The 22,179-nt window shown below is 51.3% G+C and overlaps 2 protein-coding genes across 2 annotated transcripts; one reads left to right on the plus strand and one right to left on the minus strand.

Moving 5' to 3' along the window:
* Positions 1-21: 21 nt before the first annotated feature.
* IPO4 (importin 4) lies at positions 22-9,478 on the plus strand. The gene is given in 32 exon segments (XM_006835401.1): positions 22-270; positions 444-643; positions 645-750; positions 831-917; positions 1,005-1,084; positions 1,171-1,212; positions 2,073-2,202; positions 2,289-2,468; positions 2,713-2,778; positions 2,892-2,993; positions 3,076-3,159; positions 3,434-3,598; positions 3,699-3,752; positions 3,904-4,013; positions 4,428-4,536; positions 4,700-4,829; positions 5,037-5,150; positions 5,247-5,360; positions 5,707-5,827; positions 5,983-6,094; positions 6,196-6,314; positions 6,413-6,490; positions 6,565-6,622; positions 6,699-6,804; positions 6,881-7,074; positions 7,174-7,221; positions 7,589-7,714; positions 7,825-8,033; positions 8,189-8,321; positions 8,404-8,508; positions 9,161-9,230; positions 9,348-9,478. Coding segments are annotated over 31 exon segments (3,309 nt in total). The 5' UTR covers positions 22-270; positions 444-617.
* Positions 9,479-9,821: 343 nt separating this feature from the next.
* On the minus strand, positions 9,822-15,938 carry REC8 (REC8 meiotic recombination protein). The gene is made up of 19 exons (XM_006835524.1): positions 15,883-15,938; positions 15,730-15,798; positions 15,447-15,589; positions 15,296-15,371; positions 15,068-15,188; positions 13,576-13,660; positions 13,154-13,233; positions 12,781-12,916; positions 12,619-12,691; positions 12,448-12,539; positions 12,227-12,276; positions 11,812-11,967; positions 11,342-11,408; positions 11,076-11,242; positions 10,801-10,846; positions 10,469-10,535; positions 10,205-10,336; positions 10,028-10,134; positions 9,822-9,913 (listed from the first exon to the last, which is right to left on the minus strand). The coding sequence occupies exons 1-19, from the start codon at positions 15,936-15,938 to the stop codon at positions 9,822-9,824; spliced, it is 1,815 nt and encodes a 604-aa protein (XP_006835587.1).
* Between the last annotated feature and the right edge of the window lie 6,241 nt (positions 15,939-22,179).

A 22,179-nucleotide genomic window follows, 5' to 3' on the forward strand; every position in this document is an offset into this window, starting at 1 on the left:
TTCACTTCTGATTGAGTGACTGAATTGTGTGATGGCATTGTTGCCTTTCCTATGTCCTCTGGTCCTCTCTTACCTAGAGAGGGCCTGGAATTTTAAAATCTCTATTATATGAGGAGTATATATTTGGACATTTTAAGTTGCCATTAGTTTTGGTCCCAATTTTTCTTTTTACAAATATCAAAATAAAATTTATTAAGAAAAAGGATCCTGTAGTTGGAGGTCTTGGTCTGGAATATAGGCATTCTATTACTACTGTTAAGAGCACACGTTGTTGTTGTTTAGTGTCATCGAGTCGCTTCTGACTCATAGTGACCCTTTATAGGGTTTCCAAGGAATGGCTGGTAGATTTGAACCGCCGACCTTGCAGTCCAGTGCTTATCCTACAGCGCCACACCAGGACTCTGGAAAACCAGGTTGGTCTCCAAATTCAGGAAACTTAAGAGTTCTCCAACGTGGCCTGGGAACTGTCTGCTGGGGAACCAACATTGTCTGGGTCTTGTTTCTGCTCAACCGGTAACTGCCCAACGGAAGTGGCGAGTCGGAGCTCTTTATAGCAGTGAGTTGAATCACCCTGGCAACGGGAGGGGCACGAAGCAACGCCCTTTCCGCCGGAAGTAATGTCAGCTTCCACGTGCTGTCCCTCCCCCCTCCTGGCCCAGTAGCGACGGCTCAGCTGCTACCATGGAGCCCACCGGCCTAGAACAAATCCTACGGGAGCTACTACTGCCAGACACCGAGCGCATCCGCCGGGTACGGGGCAGACGGGACCGGGCCTGGGTGAACGGGCGGTGGCAAGAAAGACCTGACTCTGATCCCCAGCCTTTCCCCAGGCCACCGAACAGCTCCAGGTCGCTCTTCGGGACCCTGCCGCCCTGCCCGTACTCTGCGACCTGCTGGCCTCAGCGGCCGACCCCCAGGTGACGCCCCTGCCCCTTCCCTCCGAGCTTCCCACAGTATACCACTGATTCCTGCCCGGACTGCCACACCTGCTCTCTTCATTCTAGATCCGCCAGTTCGCAGCCGTGCTGATTCGCAGACGATTGAACACCCGCTGGCGGCGACTGGCAACGGAACCTCGGGAGAGGTGGGCTGGGCTTGGGGAGGGGCGGGGCCAGGCTGATCGGACTCCTGGGCAGGCCGGGACTAAAACACCTGCTGCTTGTATTCCAGTCTCAAGTCCCTGGTACTGACATCCCTGCAGAGAGAGACAGAGTAAGTACCTACCCGTCCTCTGTCTGGATCCTAACGCACTCCAGGTTGAGACCCTCTCTGGGTTTCTGCCGCCTTTTCAGTTTCAAGCTGGGATTTGCTGGGCAATTCTCGATTTAGGATGGAGCGAAGATTCTAAATCTGTGTTGAAGTCTGAAGTTCTTGAGAATGAGCTATGATCATATACTAAACCTGAGTTAGAAGAATGAGATGGGGATTCAATCTAAGACTGACCAAATTACATGCCCCCAGAGATACCTTAGGAGCTCTGGTAGCGTAGTGGCTGCTATTTGGACTGTGAACCACAAGGTCAGCATTTCGAAACTACCAGTGCTCCGTGGGAGAAAGATGAGGCTTTCTACTCCCGTAAAGACTTACAGCCTCGGAAACCCTGTTCAGGGTCGCTATGGGTCAGAACCGACTCGATGGCGCTTAACAACAACAACAGAGATCCCTTGGAGTCCTGGTGTGGTGCTGCATGTTAATGTACTGGGCTGCAGGGTCAGTTCGCAAGATCAGCAGTTCAGGCTCACCAGCCACTCCTTGGACTCCATGTCACTTAACAACAATGGAGTCTTGCTGTGGCGATGTGAGTTAATGTGCTGGACTGCAAAGTCAGTTTGAATTGAGAGGTTGGTGGTTCAAGCTTACCAGCTGCTCTTCAGAAACCCTCTACAGTGTTGTTATGGGTGAGAACCAACTAGATGACGCTTAACAACAGCAGAGTTCCTAGGCTAGCTCGAAACCACTGTTTTATATATCCCACCTTGACTCTGTGCCCACACTTCTTGGGGTTTCTCACTTGGATGCCCATAGAAGCTGGGCCAGCATGTGCAGGGGAGGGTGATCTTTCCTGTTGGCAGGCACTCTGTGAGCCTCAGCTTGGCCCAGCTCACAGCCGCCATTTTTCGGAAGGAAGGCCTGGAAGCCTGGCCTCAGCTCATGCAGCTTCTTCAGCATAGTACCCACAGTCCTCACATCCCCGAGAGAGAGGTACCATTGCATAGTTGGTGGGAGGGAGGGATTGAAGGCTGGATAAACCGTGTAAACTTCTCCCCTCATCCCCTACTCCTGGACAGATGGGGCTTTTGTTGCTGAGTGTGGTGGTGACTTCCAGGCCTGAAGCTTTCCAAGCCCACCACCGGGAGCTGCTACGCCTTCTGAATGAGACTCTTGGTGCTGTGGGTTCTCCCGGGCTGCTCTTCTACTCCCTGCGCACTCTGACCACCATGGCCCCCTATCTTGGCACTGATGATGTGGTGAGATCTAGGCCCTCACCTGCCCCAGCTCCCTATCCATGGGCTTCATGCCCTCACCCTTGCAGCCTACAGAGCTTGGTTGTCTTTCTGCCTTTTGTCCTTGGCTATTGAGAGAAGAGATTGTGGGTGGTTGGGCCTTGCTGGACTCCTCAGAGTCTAGACTGTGTGGAAGCTGCTAGCTTCTGGGACCTGAGATTAGGCTGCACCATGGTTTCTGTGATTCAGCATATCCTGTGTCCTCCAGCCTCTCGCGCGGATGTTAGTGCCCAAGCTCATCGTGGCCGTGCAGACTCTGATCCCCATAGATGAGGTGAGGACAAGTGGGCAGGGCTCTCTATTGCAAGGAGAGCGAGGAGCACCCAGCTTGGTCTGTCCTTATGACTTATGGTAACCTTATGACTTCTCCTTCTGTGTGTCTGTCAGGCAAAGGCCTGTGAGGCCCTGGAGGCCCTAGACGAGCTACTGGAGTCAGAGGTGCCCATCATCACCCCCCACCTCTCTGAGGTCCTCACATTCTGCCTGGCGGTGAGACTGGGGTGGGCTTGCCTCTGCTGCATGTTCTGCTAGGAGTTTGCTTGCTTTTCTCTGATTCTCAGTCTCTCGGCAGGTGGCTGGAAACGTAACCCTGGGCGATGCAATACGAGTGCGTATTCTGTGCTGCCTTACTTTCTTGGTCAAAGTCAAGAGCAAGGTGAGTTTAGTGTCTCCTCACCTCCATCACCTCACCCTTGTCTCCCCTCTTAGTCTCACTTCTTTCTGGGGCTCTTTGTTCACCTCAACATATCCAAAGCATCATGGCTAAGATGTTCAGTCTTTGATTTGGCCTCACCCCAGCTCCCGGCCAGTAGACTAGAGATCTTTTGCAGGGCCTCTTATGGCCTGGAAGACTGGGTTGTTGTTCTTTTTTATCATTAGCCCATCTTGGGAGCAGATTCTTAGAGACACTCTTCCACCTCCTCCTCAAGGCCTTACTGAAGAATCGTCTGCTGCCACCCTTGCTCCAAACCCTTTTTCCTATTATGGCTGCTGAGCCCCCTTTGGGCCAGTTGGATCCCGAGGACCAGGATTCAGAAGAGGAAGAGTTGGACATTGGACTAGTGGGAGAAACTCCCAAGCACTTTGCTGTACAGGTGGGACATAGGACCGGGCCAGGGTGTGAGTTGTTACATTGCTAGGGTATGTTGGGTTTGCAGATATGGAGTCAAGCTAAATCTTCTCATCCTTTTTCAGGTTGTGGACATGCTGGCACTGCACTTGCCCCCTGAGAAGCTCTGTCCCCAGCTGGTAAGTGTGGCTCTGCCTTCTGGTGCCCCTGCCTATGGGTGTTCCTAGTCCTGAGGGTGTTTTAGCCCTGGTAGGTGTGAAGGGCCTGTTGCTACAGGAAGGGGCAGCTTCTCTCTCTGGGATTTCAAGAGAGTGCCCCATGCCTCCCTAGATGCCCATGTTGGAAGAGGCCTTGAAGAGCGAGAGCCCATACCAGCGCAAGGCTGGCCTTCTTGTACTGGCTGTGCTATCCGATGGAGCTGGTGACCACATCAGGCAAAGGTGTATATTCCCCCACTTGGATAGGGTTGGAGACCATAGGGAGGAAGGCCACTGATCCCAGGGCAACCTTGGTTATTCTGGCCTGTTCGTAGCATTCCTCTCCACTCTCAACTGTGTTCTGATTTGGAAGATAAATTAGATAATCACCCTGGCTAGAGCGGCCAGGGGTTGGTGCCCACCTTGGTTATTCTTGGTGATTCTGGCTTATTAGTAGCATTTCTCTCCACTCTTAAATGTGTTCTGATTTGGAGGCTAAATTAGAGAATTACCCTGGGTATAGGGGCCAGGGGTTGGTGCCCACCATCTGGTGACAGAGGAAGCTTTGGTTTTCTCCGGGGAACAGAGAACAGGCCAGCCTGGGGCTCTCAGGTCCTGCCTCCTCAGACTCCATCTTCTCATCCTGCTCACATCCAGACTGCTGCCCCTGCTGCTGCAGATTGTATGCAAGGGCCTGGAGGACCCATCACAAGTTGTACGCAATGCCGCACTGTTCGCCCTGGGCCAGTTCTCAGAGAACCTGCAGGTCAGCCAGGCTGATTATTGGCAGCCACCTCAGTCCCTGCCCATCCCCAGAACCGACCCTGCTGTCCTCAGCAGTCATCTTCTTTGTAAGCATTCCTGTTAGCTTGACACTCAAGTGTGTTCCCACAGTTGAGTCTGATCCAGGCCTTCCTTTCTTCTCTCAGCCCCACATCAGTAGCTACTCAGGGGAGGTGATGCCACTGCTCCTTACCTACCTGAAGTCGGTGCCACCTGGACATACACATCATCTAGCCAAGGCCTGCTATGCCCTGGAGAATTTTGTGGAGAACTTAGGTAGTGGTGGAAGGGGGTGTTGGAGAGGCTGCTGCACCTTTGGATGGAAAAGGATAGGATGTGCCACTCCCTGAGTCTGCACTGGGGACCAAGTGTGTGGGGTGGCACGGGGGTGGGGGGTGGCAGGAGCCACACTGAGGTCAACCTGGAGGGAGGTGTGGGCGTTTGAGACTTGACTTGGTTATGAGAGGAGTGCTTTTCCCACAGGGCCCAAGGTGCAGCCTTACCTTCCGGAGCTTCTGGACTGTATGCTGCAGCCTCTCAGGAACTCCAGCAGCCCTCGAGCCAAGGAGCTGGCTGTGAGCGCCCTGGGGGCCATTGGTGAGAAGGAGCTGGGGGCAGGCAGCACAGGGGACACCCAGAGAGTCTATGCAGGTCCCAGACTCCTCTAACCGGGATTCTGTCTCCATCCTGCAGCTACGGCTGCGCAGAGCTTCCTGCTGCCCTACTTCCCCACTATTGTGCAGTGCCTGCGGGAATTCCTTGTAACAGGCCACGAGGACCTTCAGCCAGTGCGGATCCAGAGCCTGGGTGAGTGCGGGCTCCAGGGCGGGGCACTCCCCTAGCGCAGCAACGGTGTCTTCCTTCATGTTGGAGTTGGTATTCTTTGCGCTGTATATAGGACTGTTCTTGTTAAGTGCCATCTGAGTCAGTTATGACCCATAGCGACCCTGTACAGGGTTTCCAAGGAGCAGCTGGTGAGCTTGAACCACCAACCTTGCAGTTCAAACGGCTTTGCAGTCTCACTCATTAGCCCACAGCGCCACACCAGGACTCTGTATATAGGACTAGGGGAGACTAAATCCCCCCAGCAGCCACCCTGCCCACCTCCTGCTCAGCTGTGCTCCTCAGTGTTAACCAGACTGTTATTCCACAGAGACGCTTGGGGTGCTGGCACGAGCAGTGGGGGAGCCTATGAGGCCCCTGGCTGAGGAATGCTGTCAGCTGGGCCTGGGTCTGTGCGACCAGGTAGACGACCCTGATTTGAGGCGATGCACGTGAGTGACCCCGAACTCCACCCCATATACTCACCCACTGGATCCACAGTCCCTCCTTGCTAGGACTCTGGGCCATAGCCAGGTCTCCCCCAGGCTCCCCCATTGTATCTGACTACAGCAGACTTAACTGCACAGTCACCATCTGTCTCTACCAGATACGGCCTGTTTGCAGCTTTATCAGGGCTGATGGGGGAGGGCCTGGCCCCCTACCTGCCACGAATCACCACGCTCATGCTGTTGTCGCTGTGCTCCACCGAGGGCATTGTGGTAAGTTGTGGGGCTGGACAGTAAGGCAGGGCCCACCTGGGATGGGCTGTGTCACCTGGACCCAGCTGAGCCCGAATCCCTCCTGTGCCTCTTGTGTCCAGCCTCAGTATGACGGTAGCAGCTCCTTCCTTCTGTTTGATGATGAGAGTGAAGGGGAAGAGGAGGAGGAAGAGCTCATGGACGAGGACGTGGAAGAGGAGGAGGACTCGGAGATCTCAGGGTGCGGAAGGCTGCTACTCTGTTCAGAGAAATCCTGACTCTGATATTGCACGAGGCCCCGTTGCCTGATGACCGCTGCCTTCTATGTCTTCCCCACAGGTACAGTGTGGAGAATGCCTTCTTCGATGAGAAGGAAGATACCTGTGCTGCCCTGGGGGAGATTGCTGTGAACACTGGGTGAGTAACACCCCTTCTCTGGCCTTGGGAACCTGCTTTGGAGCCCCTTCCTCATGGCCATTGTGTCTCCACAGCGTGGCCTTCCTTCCCTACATGGAAAGTGTGTTCGAAGGAGTCTTTCAACTGTTGGAAGTGAGTAGGTCCCTGTGCAGGGGTGGGTGGGGTCCACAAGCTGCTGGCATGCCTCGCTACCTCCTTCCTTCCATAGTGCCCTCACCTGAACGTTCGGAAAGCAGCCCATGAGGCTCTGGGTCAGTTCTGCTGTGCACTGCACAAGGCCTGTCAAAGCTGCCCCTCAGAACCCAACACTGCTGGTGAGATGGGGAAATGGGCTTAGGGCTTGGGACTCTGGATTCAGGTGTGGCCAGGCCATCACAGTGATGTCCTCAGCTCTGCAGGCTGCCCTGGCTCGGGTGGTACCGTCCTACATGCAGGCGGTCAGTGGGGAGCGGGAACGCCAGGTGGTGATGGCTGTGCTGGAGGCCTTGACGGGGGTGCTGCACAGCTGCGGGACTGTCGCACTACAGCCCCCTGGGCGCCTTGCGGAGCTCTGCAGTATGCTCAAGGCCGTGCTGCAGAAGAAGGTGAGCAGGGCATGTGGGCTGAGGGAGAGTTGGTGCGCCAGCCGCATGGAAAGGAGAAGGCAGGAGAGCCGGGCTGAGCTGAGCTCCCTATGCCCACAGACAGCCTGCCAGGACACTGACGAGGAGGAGGAGGAGGATGACGACCAGGTGAGCGCTTGGATAAAAATTGTGGGGACCAGGCAGTCAGCTTAGTCTCCGTGAGAGTGGGGGCGGACAGTGCAGCTGGGCTTGGCCATCGGAAGTCAGAGAATGAGATGGGGGCTCCGAATGACTCAGTGTTGAGCCCACCAAGCGTTTGGGGGAATGAAAGCAGTGTGGGCTGAGACATCTGGGGAAGGCTTCCTGGAGGTGGGGCTCCTGGGTGGGCCCAGAATGATGAGAAAGCCCAGGGCTGGGTCCTGTCATCCGTGGGCAACAACTTGGGGCTACCTCTGCCCATTGGCAGGGTATGGTTGGGAGGTGCACACAGTCATGAAGCTGACCCCAGAGCTCAGCCCCCGCTCTGGCTCCACAGGCTGAATACGACGCCATGTTGCTAGAACACGCCGGAGAAGCCATCCCTGCTTTGGCAGCTGCAGCTGGGGGAAGTGCCTTTTCTCCCTTCTTTGCTGGCTTTTTACCTTTGTTGCTATGCAAGACAGTGAGTTCTCCATCCCATTCCACCTGTGCCCAACCCGACAATGTTTGTCCCACTCCCAGCCCCTAGTATGTCTGTCCCTAGCTGACTTTCACTTACCTTCCCCACACTAGAAACAGGGCTGCACAGTAGCAGAGAAGTCTTTTGCGGTAGGAACACTGGCGGAGTCCATTCAGGGCCTGGGTGCTGCTTCAGCCCAGTTTGTCTCTCGGTTGCTCCCCGTACTGTTGAATACTGCCCGGGAGGCAGACCCTGAAGTGCGAAGCAATGCCATCTTCGGGCTGGGCGTGCTGGCAGAACATGGGGGCCGTCCTGCCCAGGAGTATCCTCAGTTTGCAAGAGAGGTCCAGGATCCACCAGAGCTGAGATAAGGGGGCGGGGGGAAGGGTCTTCCCAGGTTTGTGCTCCTGACTGGCCTGTGGGGCCTGGGGATAGGGAGTCTGCCTCTGTGTATACCTGTTCCTTGACTGTGATCAGACACTTCCCCAAGCTCCTGGGGCTCCTATTGCCCCTTTTAGCACGGGAGCGCCATGATCGTGTCCGTGACAACATCTGTGGGGCACTTGCCCGCCTGCTGATGGCCAGTCCCACAAGAAAACCGGAACCCCAGGTGAGGGATGGGGGCATTAGATAGGCCCAGGAAGACAAGGAGGTGGGTAGCGTATATAGGCTTAAGGTATCTGTGTGTCCAGGTGCTGGCCGCCCTGCTGCATGCCCTGCCACTGAAGGAGGACTTAGAGGAATGGGTCACCATTGGACACCTCTTCAGCTTTCTCTACCAGAGCAGTCCTGACCAGGTAATGGTGGTGCTGGGTGGCAGCAGCTTCCACAGAATCTCAGAGGCAGAGCTGGCACCACTTGTAGCTGACACAGAGTGGTGAATGTAAGCTGTCATTAGGTGTTCTAGATCTACCCTATTTTAATTTGTCTGCAGCCAGTCCTGTTATGACAGGAGAGGTTTCCCTCAGGGAGCATTATCCTCTGGCCATTTCTGTTGTCTGGTCTCTGCCAGAAGTTACTTTTTAGGGCTGCTGTCCTAGACCAGGACTTTTGCACAGTGCTCTGGATACCTCTGGGCCATCCCACCAGAGACTTTGTACCAAACGGCTAACTCTAGGCTCGTGTTCCAATGTACCTGTGTGTGTCCTTTGTCTTAGCCTTTAGAACCAGTGTATGGCTGTATGATCTTAAGGTCCCGACTTCAGTCACCTTTGTTCACATGTTCCTTGTCCACTCTAAGAAAACTGAATGCCTTGCCCCAGTGACTCTTCATACTGTCTGTATGCGTATGGAATGGGTATCACACTTAAGCAGACTCCTCCTCTCCACGGTCTTTTATCACCCCAGCCCATCTGGAAAGGGCAGCCCTGCCTCTGGAACCTCTGGAACTCTTTGCCGAGTCCTAAGGTCTGGGGTGCTACTGCCCGAATCTGCTGTTCTTCCCCCCAGGTGGTAGATGTGGCTCCTGAACTCTTGCGCATCTGCAGCCTGGTGGTAACTGACAACAAGATCTCCGCAGGTGAGATTGGCAGTGGTGGCGTGGCGAGGCTGGAGCAACAGGGCTCAGAGGACTTGGGAGTGGAGCAAGGGTTAGCAACCAGTTCTCCTGAGATCTTGCCCTCTGAACTCTACCCAGATGCCAAGGCTGCCCTGCTGCTGCTCCTGACCTTCTTGGCCAAACAGCATGCCGACAGCTTCCAGACTGCCCTGGGCTCACTGCCTGGCGACAAGGCTCAAGAGCTCCAGGCCACTCTGGGCCTCACCTAGACTGTGAACTATGGCCAGGCTAGAAGAACAGAGCAGCCCAGGCCTCAAGACCACTTCTCGGCCCAGTGCAAGCTTGCACCTTCCCAAAGACCTAGGCCTTCAGATCAGAGACTCAGCCCTGTTTGCTGCCTTCCAGGGTTGTCTCTGGGGCTGGACTTCTTATGGTATGGGATAGCATAGTGGAGTCTTGACATCATACTGTAATAAAGGCAGTTTTCTGCTTGAACAGTACCTCTGAGGGAAGCAAGGGCAGATGTGCATTCAAAAAAGGAGGCAGTCAGGACCCGGTGAAGGAAGACATGGTTTAATGTAGCCAGTTTCCTGGCAGCTATGTAACTGAGCTCTAACCACTGTGGAATCTGGGTCCTGGCTGGATCAAGAGGCGCCCATATGGTTTATCTTGTTCCACACGAAGGATCTGCTGTGCTGAGAGCACTAGGCAAGAGAGGAGGAAAGGGTGAGGTCAGGAGTACTCTCTCTCTGTCCCTAGTTCATTCCTACAGCAGCCTCTGACTTGTTCCTCCCCACCCTACACATGCGCACACTCACCCAGGAGCAGATAGAAAACTCGGGCAGCCGTCTTGCGGGAGCTGAGAGAGGGCACCAGGCTGCTGAAGTCGGGCTCCCTGTTGGCCTGCAGCTCCAATGCCACTGCCCTATAGGGATTAAGAGCCATTAGCTAAGGCTGCAGGGCAGGTCCAACCCAGTGAGGCACCCCCCTGGTACCTGTGCACAGCCTCCAGCGAGAGCAACTCAGGCTCGGGGAGCAGCTCTAATGGCATCTCCACAGGCACTTCAGGGACTTCGGGTACCACAGGCAGCACTGTGGGCTCTGGCTGCTCCGCTTCAGCCCAGGCCCTGGGAGAACATAGAAGCCAGGCAGACAGGAGGGAGGGTAGTACCTATAATGTGACATGGGGCCTAACCACCCCAGTCTTCCCTGGCTTTGCCAGGTTTACAGCCCCAATTGCACACAGCCTGGCTGCTTACCACCTCTCTTCCGGTGGGATGAGGCTGGTGCGAGACTTCTCCTCCTCAGCAGTTTCTAGGGAGAGCTCTATGGGGGAGAGGGGAGGTACTAGGGAGGGTTTCTGCTTGGATCTGAGCAGCCAGAGTGGAAAAGTGATTTGTTAGAGCACACAGGCAGAAGATCTGAGAAGATTCCAGTCTGCTTCCTCGTGTTACACACATTGCCATGCCCCAGTAAACACAGTGTCAGCATGCTGGGAATCAGTTTCTTGGGACCATGCTTAGATCAACAGTCTAAGATGGCCCCCACTGCCCTCCCTCTTCTCCATGGCTTACCTTCCCATCAGCCTTACCTGAAGACAGCAGGAGACCACTGGGCTCCTGGGCCTCCCTCAGGACCTGGGACCAGAAACAACACAAGCATCACAGAAGCACCTAGTATGAGCAGTTGGTGTGGGAAGGGGTGTTAGCATCTTTAGTCTTGGCTTTGGGACCTGGGCATACTGTTTGCTGCTGCCCAGGACCAGGGCTTTGGGCCTCAGAAGAGGCAAGGCTAGTGAGCTTGCTTGCTATGTGGGTAGAAGAGCATGCTGGGAAGTGATTTGGGAAGGCCTCAAGGTGCCGTTACCTCAATATCACTCAGAGTTTCAGTCTTCCTTCTTTCCTCTTCAGCTGCTGCCTCCCTTTCAGCTGTTTCCTCTTCAGGCTCTTGGGGTGGCTTGTGTCTGAGTACTCTTGGGGGCAGTTTGGCACAACGGGTCCAGAGAGCTAGTAGTTCTGGAGGTAGCCAGCCAGCTGGGGACATGGGGCAATGGAATCAGGGTTTGAGGGACAAAGCAACAGTGAGGAATATGGGCTCTGAGTGGACTCAGTATCCAACCCCACCACTCTTACAGTAAGTTGGGGTTTGGAACAACTCAGCAGGACTCATGGTCATCATCTCAGGAGGCTGCACCATGGGCTATAGGATGGGAGACCAGAAACCCAGTTACAGAGGAACTACTTAACCTCTTTTGTTCAAGAAGCTATAATCTACTGCCTCTTTCAGGCTCACACCTGGTTTGAGCCCACTCATTGCTAAAACTATGAGGGGGACTTCAAAAAACACATGTGGGAAAATGGAATTAAAAGATGGAATGCTGCCAAAAACTTTTTGAAACCCCCCCCCCCCCCTTAAGACTCTAGAATCTGGTGCCCAGTAACGTGCTAGGCACGGTCACTAAAAGCATGGATAATTGTAGCTGTGCAAACCCATGTCACCTACATTTCCTGGGAGACAAGTTTTCTTTCCATCAAATTCCCAGTGCTCCTCCAGGCAATCCCAAGCAACCCCTTCCCACAGAAGGTCCTGAGCCTCCACTCACACATTCCCAGCAGTGGGCTTTGGTTTGCAGTTGTTCCTGGAATTTCTCTCGGGAGATCTGAGTCTCCTTGTCCCAGAACAGTAACTGGCGGCGGCGGCGAGGACGACGGGGAGCAGGTGGGCTCCCAGGAGGTGGGGAGACTGGGGGCCTCTTCCGCTGAGTAGAAAAGGGTTGGAGGACCCAGCTACTCATTACTTATTTTCTTGTCATTTTGGACTGTAAAGGGCTCCAAGCACCTACTCACACAGGTGCCCTGGGAAGGGGTTGGGTAGGACCTCCAGAGCTGTGCAGCCCCCAGGCCTGTATCAGGAAGCCCTGCGCAAAAGCCCTGTGTTGGCTAACAGTGGCTGGGACTTGGGAAAGTACTTGTGGGAGGAGAGCAAAGAGAAGGAAACTTGGGAGAAACATTACTCACCTCTAGACTGGGTGGGGCTGGCATGCGCAGCTCCTGGGGAGGGGTCACCTCTGCAACAACACCCAAGGTCCCTGCTCTGTCCCATAGGCTTTTTTGCCCTTGCAGCCAGCCGCCCAGGCAAGCTAGAGGGCTCTCCCTTGAGCAAAGTGGAACACGGGGTAGCTATCTGGAATAGTTGTGCAGTTGCTCTGAGGAGAGCCCTGTGCAAGGCAGACACTTACCGCTGACTAGAGCCGCTGGCTCCCAAGGCGCAAGCTGTTCCTTCTCAGGGCCCACCACCTGGCCTGGAAGTGGCTCTGCTGCCTCTTCCACCCTAACAAGAAATGGATAAAAGAAATCAGGAGACCAATTGGGCACTGGTTCCTCCCTGGCCCAGAAGTTGCAGCCCTTACTGCGCAGTAGCTGGAGGTGAGATTGGTGGGACTGTGGGTTCACCCTCTGGGGCCCGGGGCTCCTCCTTGGTCTCTGCAAGAGACAGAATTAGAGCTTAGGAGGTAGAAGAGACAAGATGGGAGCACTGCCCAGTCCCAGACTGGCTGGGCTGAAGATCTAACCATCCAGCACTGGAGGGGCCCTTTGCTCCTGGAGAAGCCTGGCTTGCCGACGCTCCTCTAACAAGATCGCTTCATCTTCCTCAGCCATCAGGAGGTCAAGGTCTTGGCGGCTGACCTCAGGGAGGTCCTGTTCACCCTGTTGGGAGTAACAGGGAACTTGATCTCATTTTTGCAAAAGGCAAGTAGATCCAGGAGGACTCAAAGCATGACACAGGGCCAGGAGAGAGTCCAGTTGGGTATTCCAGTGCTCTGCAGGGAGTACAGAAATGGACATGGAGATGGCAAGACTCTTGAGCAGAGAGAAGTAGGTGCAGGGGGAATGGGCTCAGAAGCAGGACTTGGCCGAGGGCACTGAGTATGAACAATCTCTCACCTCGATCTGCAATATGTGTATGGGCTCTTTCTCCTGGATGGTGATGGTCTCAGGTGCGCTCACAATACCCATGATCCTGTCTGGAGAGTCAGAGAAGTCACACTAACCCCTTTCCAGGACCCCACACCCATGCAATGAGACAACAGACTCTGGTGTCAAGTCAACCTGTGTGCTAGTCAGATGCAAGCCACGTCATCAGCAATCTGACCCTGGGTACTGTGCTTAACCCAAGTAGCCTTACTTTCCTCACCTGTAAAGTGGGGACAAAAAATGTGACATCCTATGACTTGTGAGGCAGTGATGAGTTTGCACACGTTGACATGCCCCTCCAGGCCTGACTTTTGGGAAAGATAGCTCAAAGATAGTCATCCCTCTGCTTCTGGGCTTTGTTTCTCACAAGAAAGAAGGCTCTCTGTGCTTACCTGGCTTCTTGGGCTCTGTGGGGACTTCAGGAAGGGTCTCCTTAAGAACTCTCTCTGGGGTCAGAGCCTCTAAGAGGTGTCGAATCTTTGGAAAGGAATTGGGGGCAGAAGATAGGATTCAGTGTCGGCTCCCTGCTTCTCTACTTCACTTAAATATTCAGATCAAAGCGAAATCAATCCTGCTGCTGCCAAGTTGATTCCAATCCCCAGTGCCTGACCCTATAGGGCAGAGGAGAACTTGCCCCATAGGTTTTACAAGGCTGTGATCTTTATATGAGCAGATTGCTATAGGTTTCTCCCTTGTGGTTAGTGGGTTCCAACCAGCAACCTTTTGGTTAACAGCCAAGTACGTAACCAGTACAACACCAGGGATCCTGGATATCCAGATAGTAGATGGTAATGCCCTTTTATGTCTGATTCTCGTGGCATTAATAACAGCTTGCAGATGGGAGTGAATCCACTTCCCATCTGATCTCTTTTAATCTCTCATGCCTCCCAACCCCCATCATTCAGCTTTTGTCAGTCTGTCTATGTAACAAGCACTGCATCCTTATGTCAAGTGTCATGAGGCACAGAGGTGAACAGAAAATAATTTTGATCTTACAGAGCATATAATCTAGCAAGGAGACAAGTTTGTATATGACCCCAACAACAGTTAACACAAAAGGTAAACACAGCTCTAATAATGCCTGGAGTTCCACACAGCATTTGATTCTGGTGGGGGATGGGATAAAGGCATGAAAAAGGGCAGCCTGTGAGCTAAGTCTTTAAGGATGTGACTACTAGAACTGCATAGGGATGACCAGGTAGGCTAGGAAGGAGAACAGGAAATGTGCAATCTAGAGGCCAGATGGTGCTTGGGAGCTAAGGATGCCCAGAGGTGCTGCTGAGATGTATAGTGAGGGTTAGCTCTGGACCAGGGGGTATTGGTGGTGGTGGTCAGTGCCATCGAGTCCATTCCAACCCATAGCTACCTTGTATAGGGTTTCTGAGGAGCAGCTGGTGAGCTTGAACCACTGACCTTGCAGTTCAAACCAACTTTGCAGTCAAGTACATTAACCCACCACAGTGCCACATCAGGACTCTGGGTATGGTGAGCCCCAAATGCTATTATTGTTTGCAGTTGGGAGCCATTGGAGGAAGGGGGTGACATTATCTAAGACCTGGGGGTGTAGAAAATGGCTCAAGAAGGATATGGGTTAAGTCCAGTGTGGAGAGATGATGAGGGTATGGAGGATTAGGACCTCGGCAGTGTAAACTGTGGAGATCAGAAGGAACAGGAGCTGCCTCTTGTGGAGACACTGTCCCAGCAGACTGGCCTGAATAGGTAAGTGCAGGGAGCTTTGCCTGAATAAACTCAGTGTCTCCTGTGGGGAAGAACTCTGGCAGGCCCCTATCTCCTTAAGCCATTGCCAGACTGGCAAAGAACAGCCCTCTCCTTCCACATTGTCTCTTCATGAGTCTGAGGTGTCCCAGGGGACTGAGTCCTAACCTGAGGAATATCAAAGGGGGCAGGGAGTTGGGGATCCACAGACATCATCCCAAAAAAAGGGTCAGGAGCATCTTCCAGGGACTCCATCATAGTCAGGTGGCTAGGCAACAGCAGGCTGGGTCTGGAGGAAAGAGTGGTCTATCAAGGATTGAGACTGAGGTAGGAGGAGGCCAAGAAAGTGAGGGTGCCACTAAAAGCTGGGCGGGCTCAGTCCAAGGGAACACTCACAGGTCAGATTCTAGCATATCAATGCGGATCTGCTGTTGGACTCGATGCAGGCGCTCCAGGATGTGCTGAATGTCCTCTGTGGACCGGGAGGATTAGCACTAGGAGCTAGGGGCCTTGGCTCTGCCCTACCTCCCTGGCTTCCCCTTCTTACCCACGAGGTACTGGCATTGTTGGGAGTAGACCCGGATCACGCCAATCTGGAGCTGGGCAGAGAGATAGAGGGAGAAGCGGGGCCGCGGTAGGCCAGGCTGTGGGGGCTCCACTCGAACCATCACGTAGTCTAGGATTTCCTCACTGGGGGAAGAATTTCAAGAAATCAAAGATTTCCTTGTTGCTCACTGCTGCACCGAGGACCAGCCCCATAGCCTTGCCTACTGCCACCATTCCCTGACCCACTCAGGAGCCAGGCCTCTTCTCCCTTCTCTGGTTCTTACCAGGTCTTCACCACGTTCACCTTCAGGTATTCCCGCTTCATCAAGCGGCCGCCGCGCGTAGCTGCCAACCTGGAGCGGGGCGGGGTGCAAGGAGTCTCAGGCTGAGATTCCCAGTACCCTTCCCGGAGTACTCCCACCCCGACTCCAGCTTACCAAATGGTGGAGAAGCAGCCCGTATGCCTCTGAAGCACGTTGGGGTAGTAGAACATCTTCCCTACTAGGTTTTAACCTTTCCTCCACCACTCCTTTGTTCGGATTTCAATCCGAATTATATAGAGTTTGGGATTTCATAACACCGTTGATGAGAAAATTTTGATCAAGTGGAGCGCAGAGTGGACCCAGAAAGGCAAATAAATGAGCTGATAAACAATTTGCGAATAAATAAGTTTGTAGAGAAACTGATAACGCAGATACAAAACACAGGAGTGGGAGCACCCCTCTCTGTTGGCCCTGGGTTTGCGCGCCACGAGGGTACTTTGAACTTACTTCTTATAGGGAGGGCCCTTACAGGTTGAGTTCCAGGCTGGAGATGCTGAGCTCCACAAGGGCTGAGCACCAGCCTAGATCCCTTAGGGAGACCAAGTGTCCTTCGTGGACCTTCGTCCTCCACTTACTGCAAAATGCCGAGTCCCTGCGCCTTTGCAGGCAGCCTGGGCACCTGTAGTCCCAGTTCTGTGTCGCTCTACTTCAGGATTAGAACCCGTTGCAGGGAATGCGTGTTTAGGAGCTTTGCATCTCGCTCCTTATTTGAAAGTGGCAACACTCAGAATAGCCAATGGGGAGCAGGAGTCGGTTTGGGCGCGAAGTTGGTGGCCTGAGGACGAGGCCATAGGGGGGCGTAGGAGACAACAGCGAACCAATCAGAAGAATCTGCACGCTGCCGAGGAGCCATTGTGAAGTATCCTGACCAATGGCTTCCCTACTCGCCTCTAGCAACCAATGGCTTCCCTACTCGCCACTAGTAACCAATGGCTTCCCTACTCGCCTCTAGTAACAAACATTTCTCGGAGGCGCTTCTCTCTGACCAATAAGAGGGGAGCAAATCCCTGGTAACAGCCGTTCAAGAAGCGCGGGAAGTCGGGGTCGTGTGGCGGGCAACCACCCTAACTAGCTTCTGGGTGCCTAGACCGTGCCCTTTCTCACCAAATTACATTAAATAAGCAATTGATTGCTCTGACGGTGCCCATCTCAGTGCCTATACTGTATTTGTTGTTGTTTAAGTGCCGTCCAATCGGTTCATACTAATAGTGACCCTATATAGGATTTCCAAGGTGGGTTTGAACCCCCTGATCTTGCGGCTAGCAGTCCAGTGCTGATCCTACAGCGTTACATCAGGCCTCCAATGGTGTGTTGGGAAGATGGTGTAAGGTGAATTTGGCACCACCACAGGTCACAGCGAACTCCTGATGTGGCGCTGTAGGATCAGCACTGGACTGTGAACCACAAAGTCAGCAGTTCAAACACACCAGCTGCTTCTCAGAAACCCTGTACAGAGTGGCTATGAGTTGGAACAGGCTACTGGGCACTTATCAACAACAATGGTCACCAGGGAAGAAGTCATCAGATGGCACACGAAGCAGTTAGAGAAATTGCCTTTCTTTCCTAAATGTTTAGTTTGTGGGCATGCCTCAGCTAGTCATTCTTAGTTGTGAATGTTCTGGCTGAAATAGACTGTCCTCTGTTGGTTTCAAGGCATAGTTCTCAGCCTACAAAAGCCATTCAAGTTGTCTTATTCTTTGTGTGAAATTAAGTTGTATGGCTGGAGTTACAAATCTTCTTCAGCCACATACCTCCTACCTCTGCAGTCATTTCTTTGTCCTGGATGCCCTTTCCCACCTTGACCCCAAATGACCTTTTATTTTTTTTTGCAGTTGAGTTGACCCTATCTTGTTATAGAAAACTTCCTTCTGAAAGCTCTTCAGTTTGAAGTCCTATCTTTTACATACAATACCTGGCACCTAGTCCAGTAAATATTCATCAAATGAATATGCAGTTGCCGTAAATTTAAAACCACAGATGTACTCAAAGCTGAAAGGGAATTAGAAAGCATCTGGTTCAAGCTCTGCCTATACAGATGACATAGAGACTTTCCCCAAAGTACATCGGTTAGTAAGAGCTTGGTTGGGAACACCATTCTCTGGAATTGCAGTGCTTCCAATCACTATTCCACTATGCTTAGCTGGCTGGGTTAGCTTCTATGTGATACTTGCAAATTGTTTAATCACCAGACACATTGTCAACATTTATAAGTACTCATTTTAAGTCACAAAGATGAGGAAGTGGGGTATCTGCTTTTAAAGTGCTTATAGCCTAGTCTAAGTAAGGAGCACAGTAATATTTGAAGGGAATTCATTTACGTGTGGGGTCGGAAGGAGTTCAAGTTAGAACTATGGCTAGGTCTCAGACTCTGTGTATTGTTAGGGTTATGATAAGGAATAGGGAAAGTGTAGGGATTGGGCTAGGGCTAGGAGTAAGGCTTGATCTAGTTTTGGGCTTACGTTTAGGCTTATTTTTTTTTTCTTGAAATCTACTTGATTTCAAATGAAATTTCCTTCATTTGAAAGTTCTGTAATTATGTCATTCCCTTTTTATTACTTGTTTTCTGTTGTTACTGATGCTGCAAACTCCTATCTCTGATTCCCTAGTTTCATTCTTGAAGGTTTGTTTTACTTTGAATACTTCTTTATCTGGGTTGAGTTCTGGGTGATATTGTAAAGTATGTTCATCTCAAGTTGTTGTCTGCTGTTGTTGGTTCTCTGTCCAAAGAACTCACTTTAGTATTTTTTTAAAAAAACTTTTTGTGTGGCTGTTTGTTCTTGTAACATTTTCCTAAATTATTTCCTAAATTCCTAAATTATTCTAAAGTTTTTTCTGTGTTCGCCTTGCTTTCTTGATCTTTTTGTCAATTGGTTTAAGGTACCAAAATATCATTCTTTTCAGTTCATGCCATTACCTTTTTTTCCTCAGGAATTTTTTCTGTCTCTGCATCTTGATCATTTGTTTGAGCTATTCTCTCTTGTTTCTTCATGTGAGTTGAAATTGTATGTTGTCTCCAGGGCATTGTGAGGTTGTTGTATTTGTAAAATCAAACAGTGCAGTTGTTGGCCCTGGAAGAGGGGTGGGGGCCTCCTGAAATTCAAGGAGCTCACGAGGTGGTTGTGGAAGGGATATGACAGCAGAGTTCCTGGTCCTAGGTGAACTTCCTATTGGCCTCGGTGTTATCTATGTTCAGAGCACTCAATCTGGAAGTAGTTTGTGGGGGCCCTTGATGGAGCTGTTTTCAGTGTTTGTTAGGACCACAGGGCAGCTGGGAGCAAGGTGACTAATTAAATGCTGGTCTGGTGGCTCTGTGGGTTTTGTATTTCTAGAGCCAAGCCCACCTGAATCTAGGCACCAAAACAACACACCAAAGTGGCACAGCCAGCCCCCACCTCATGCCGGCATGGATCCCAACCACGTGGCTCTGAATTCCGGGAGAGCAGGGTCTGCACTGGGGGTAGATGAGGGTGGGAGCTGGTCACACTTCTGGTCACCAGGGCAGTGTGGGGAAAGAGAAGAACTAGCGTATTTTCCATTGCCTCCTGTCAAAGCTGCTCACAAGATAGTCGAGCCACATCTGGCCAGCCGTTTACCAGTCAGCCTCTCCTCCCAACAAGCACTCCATCCACCTCTCTAACCTTTCTGCTGAAGTTCAGGGTGCCACAATGTTCATCTCTATCAGTTTTGTTTCTCATATCTTTGTTGTAGAGGATTCAGCTTGTTCCCAGACTCAGCAGGCTGTCTGGCCAGAGGAGTGGACGCCTGCATCTGAGGAAATAGTCCAGGTGTGACTTCCAAGCCAAGAAAGAAGTTGCCTGTGGCAGCCAAGAGAGGGGTTTCTGGGGACCCTGTAATTAATGTATATCCCTGAGCTGTGGCCCTAGAAACTCTTGCCTCAAGGCTAACCATTTTCCAGCCCCTGATGGAATGATTGACGTTTCTCATCCTGAGACACAGATAAAACATAATTTCACAGACGCTGGGCATAGATTCTTCAAGCCAAGAAAAAGGGAGGAATTATCAACTGCAAAAGTAGAGGGGAGTGTGAAGCAGAGGATGTGGATGGAGAGGGTGATAAAAGGAGTGGGCTTTTTCTTGTTTTGTGCTTTCAATTTGGGGGGTTTGTTTTACTTTAAAAAAAAATCAATAAAGAACAATGCAAAGTTTAATAAAAGGGCTGATCTGAAAGACTGGATTTCTTAAAACAATTATAAAAAATTTAAAAGCAACAAGGAAAAAAGGTCTAACTAAAGGCTTGGAACCACTGTCCAAATTCCTACTCTGCTGGGAGGCCAGGAGTCCATTTGTTTTGGCCAGTCTTGGACATGGCTTAGACATTGCCCATGTTGGGCATGTTTGTCTGTATCCATCTGTCCTATTCTCTAGAAAATCAAGCAAGTAGGATATGGGTCTCAGAGCAAGGCTGCTAGATGCTAGTTCCCGGAGTTTTAAGGCCCTGGTGAAATGAACCATGGCAGATACATGCCTTGCTGAGAAGGGGTGACAAGTGAGAAGCAGATGGGTGTGGGGTAGGGAATTTTCAGTGATGCAATTGTTGTTAAGTACTGTCGAGTAGGTTCTGACCCATAGTGACCCTGTATAGGGTTTCCAAGGAGTGGCTGGTGAGCTTGAATTGCTAAGCTTGCTGTTCAAACTGACTTACAGCGCCACATCAGGACTCCAGTGATGCTATTAAGACCCCTCAGTTTTCTCAAACCTTCCTCTGTGTTTGGGAGAAAAGCAGGGCAGGGCAGTACCTACCTACTGCCTTCTATCCTGGGAGGTTCACCTACCTCACTGTGGCCTTGAGTCAGGTGGAGTGCTTTGAGATAGTTCTGGGGAGTTTCCCCAGACATAAGGCAAGACCATCAAAGGTTGTGAGGGACTCTAAAAGTCTACAAAGGAGCCAGAGAGCATGAACCATACATAGGTGAAGTTCTAAGATTCTAAACTTGTTTTAAGTCAAGAAAATAATCAAGGGGACAAGCATGTGTACGCAACAATGTGGAGCTCACCCTTCCACAAGCTTTCAGAATCAATTTTTTTTAGTGGAAAAATTATCTCTCAAAGTGAGTGCTGTCAGTGGCAGATGATCCGACAGAAGAAAGAAGAGAGAGGAATGAAAGACAACAAGTATAGCTTTTCTCTTCTTCCACTAACAGAAAGGCTACCTGTTATCCAAACATTATGAGAAGAAAGGGCCCAAACCGGCACACCAAACCTCCCGCTTCAACCTTTCTCAGTGTTCTTCACAAAAAATTCACAAACTCATCTAGTGGCTGACCTAATGTCTCCACACAGCTAGCTGTACTCCTACCTTCTCTTCATAATACCTGAATTTGCAATGTAACACATTCACTTTACCCTGTTTTCAAAAGCCCAAGTCATGAAAGGACTGGATCTAGAAGGCATTCAAGAGTCCACAGGTCAGTCTCCAGCTTGGAACACATGGACAATTGGCTCAGAGATTCTGCAGGGCTCTTGGAAGTGAATGGGTTTTTTGTTCTGTAGAATCTGCTGAACATTTGCAAAAATGGATTTGTACAATAGCAACTTGCAGAACTTTTCTTCCACTCCACAAATTAACAACTTTTTCTGTTTCATATTGCATTTTGGGGATGCATTCTTGCCTTATTGGGAAGTAATTTTCTTTGATACCCAACACAACATGTAAAATGCTGAATTTAAAGAAAAGCAATTTCAGAAAAATAATAATTTGACAGATGGAGATCTAAGCAAAGAAAAATGCTGCATACAGAAGCCATCTTGGAGAGGAGTCTCTGATATGAGTCTTCTCCCCTATTTCAATGGAAGCAGATCGGAGCTCTGACCTGTAACCAAGAAATGTGATCTTGGTGGTTAAAAAAAAAAAAATCAGAAAAACAAGAAAAAACATTGTGAACTTAGAAATAAACAGACACACACAAATAATCCCATTGACCTATGAGAAACATGCTAGTTGGAGCTTTTCCTGAGGAATAAATCTCTTCTTTGTTGTTTTTTTTCTTAGCAGTTGGGGAAATGGTATTAAGGAGTAATGCTCTGAGCTTTAGATCCATTAAGGGACAAAGTTATCACTCTGCTGGTACTCACAACATTTTACTAGGAAGCACAGGATATGGAGGCTCACTGGGAAAGTTTGTTAGATTGAGCTGGGGAAAGAGCAAATAGCCTTTGACTTAATAGGACGAGGTACCGTGCCCAGCTGAGTGATCTGTCTACTGCATTGGCTTTGGGAGGTACCTGCATATAGGCAAGGCCGCTGCTTAGAAAGGTAGAGAAGGGAAGACACCTAAAAGGGCTTCAAGACAGATCTGGTGTGGCCATTGGCCAAAATCAAGAGTGAAAACTGGGTGGAGCATGTAGTGAAAGAACAAGGGGCCCAGGCCGTATTTGCGGAGGTAGCAGCCA

This window comes from Chrysochloris asiatica, unplaced genomic scaffold (assembly GCF_000296735.1).
Source record: "Chrysochloris asiatica unplaced genomic scaffold, ChrAsi1.0 scaffold00017, whole genome shotgun sequence".
In the NCBI taxonomy this organism is placed as follows: Eukaryota; Metazoa; Chordata; class Mammalia; order Afrosoricida; family Chrysochloridae; genus Chrysochloris; species Chrysochloris asiatica.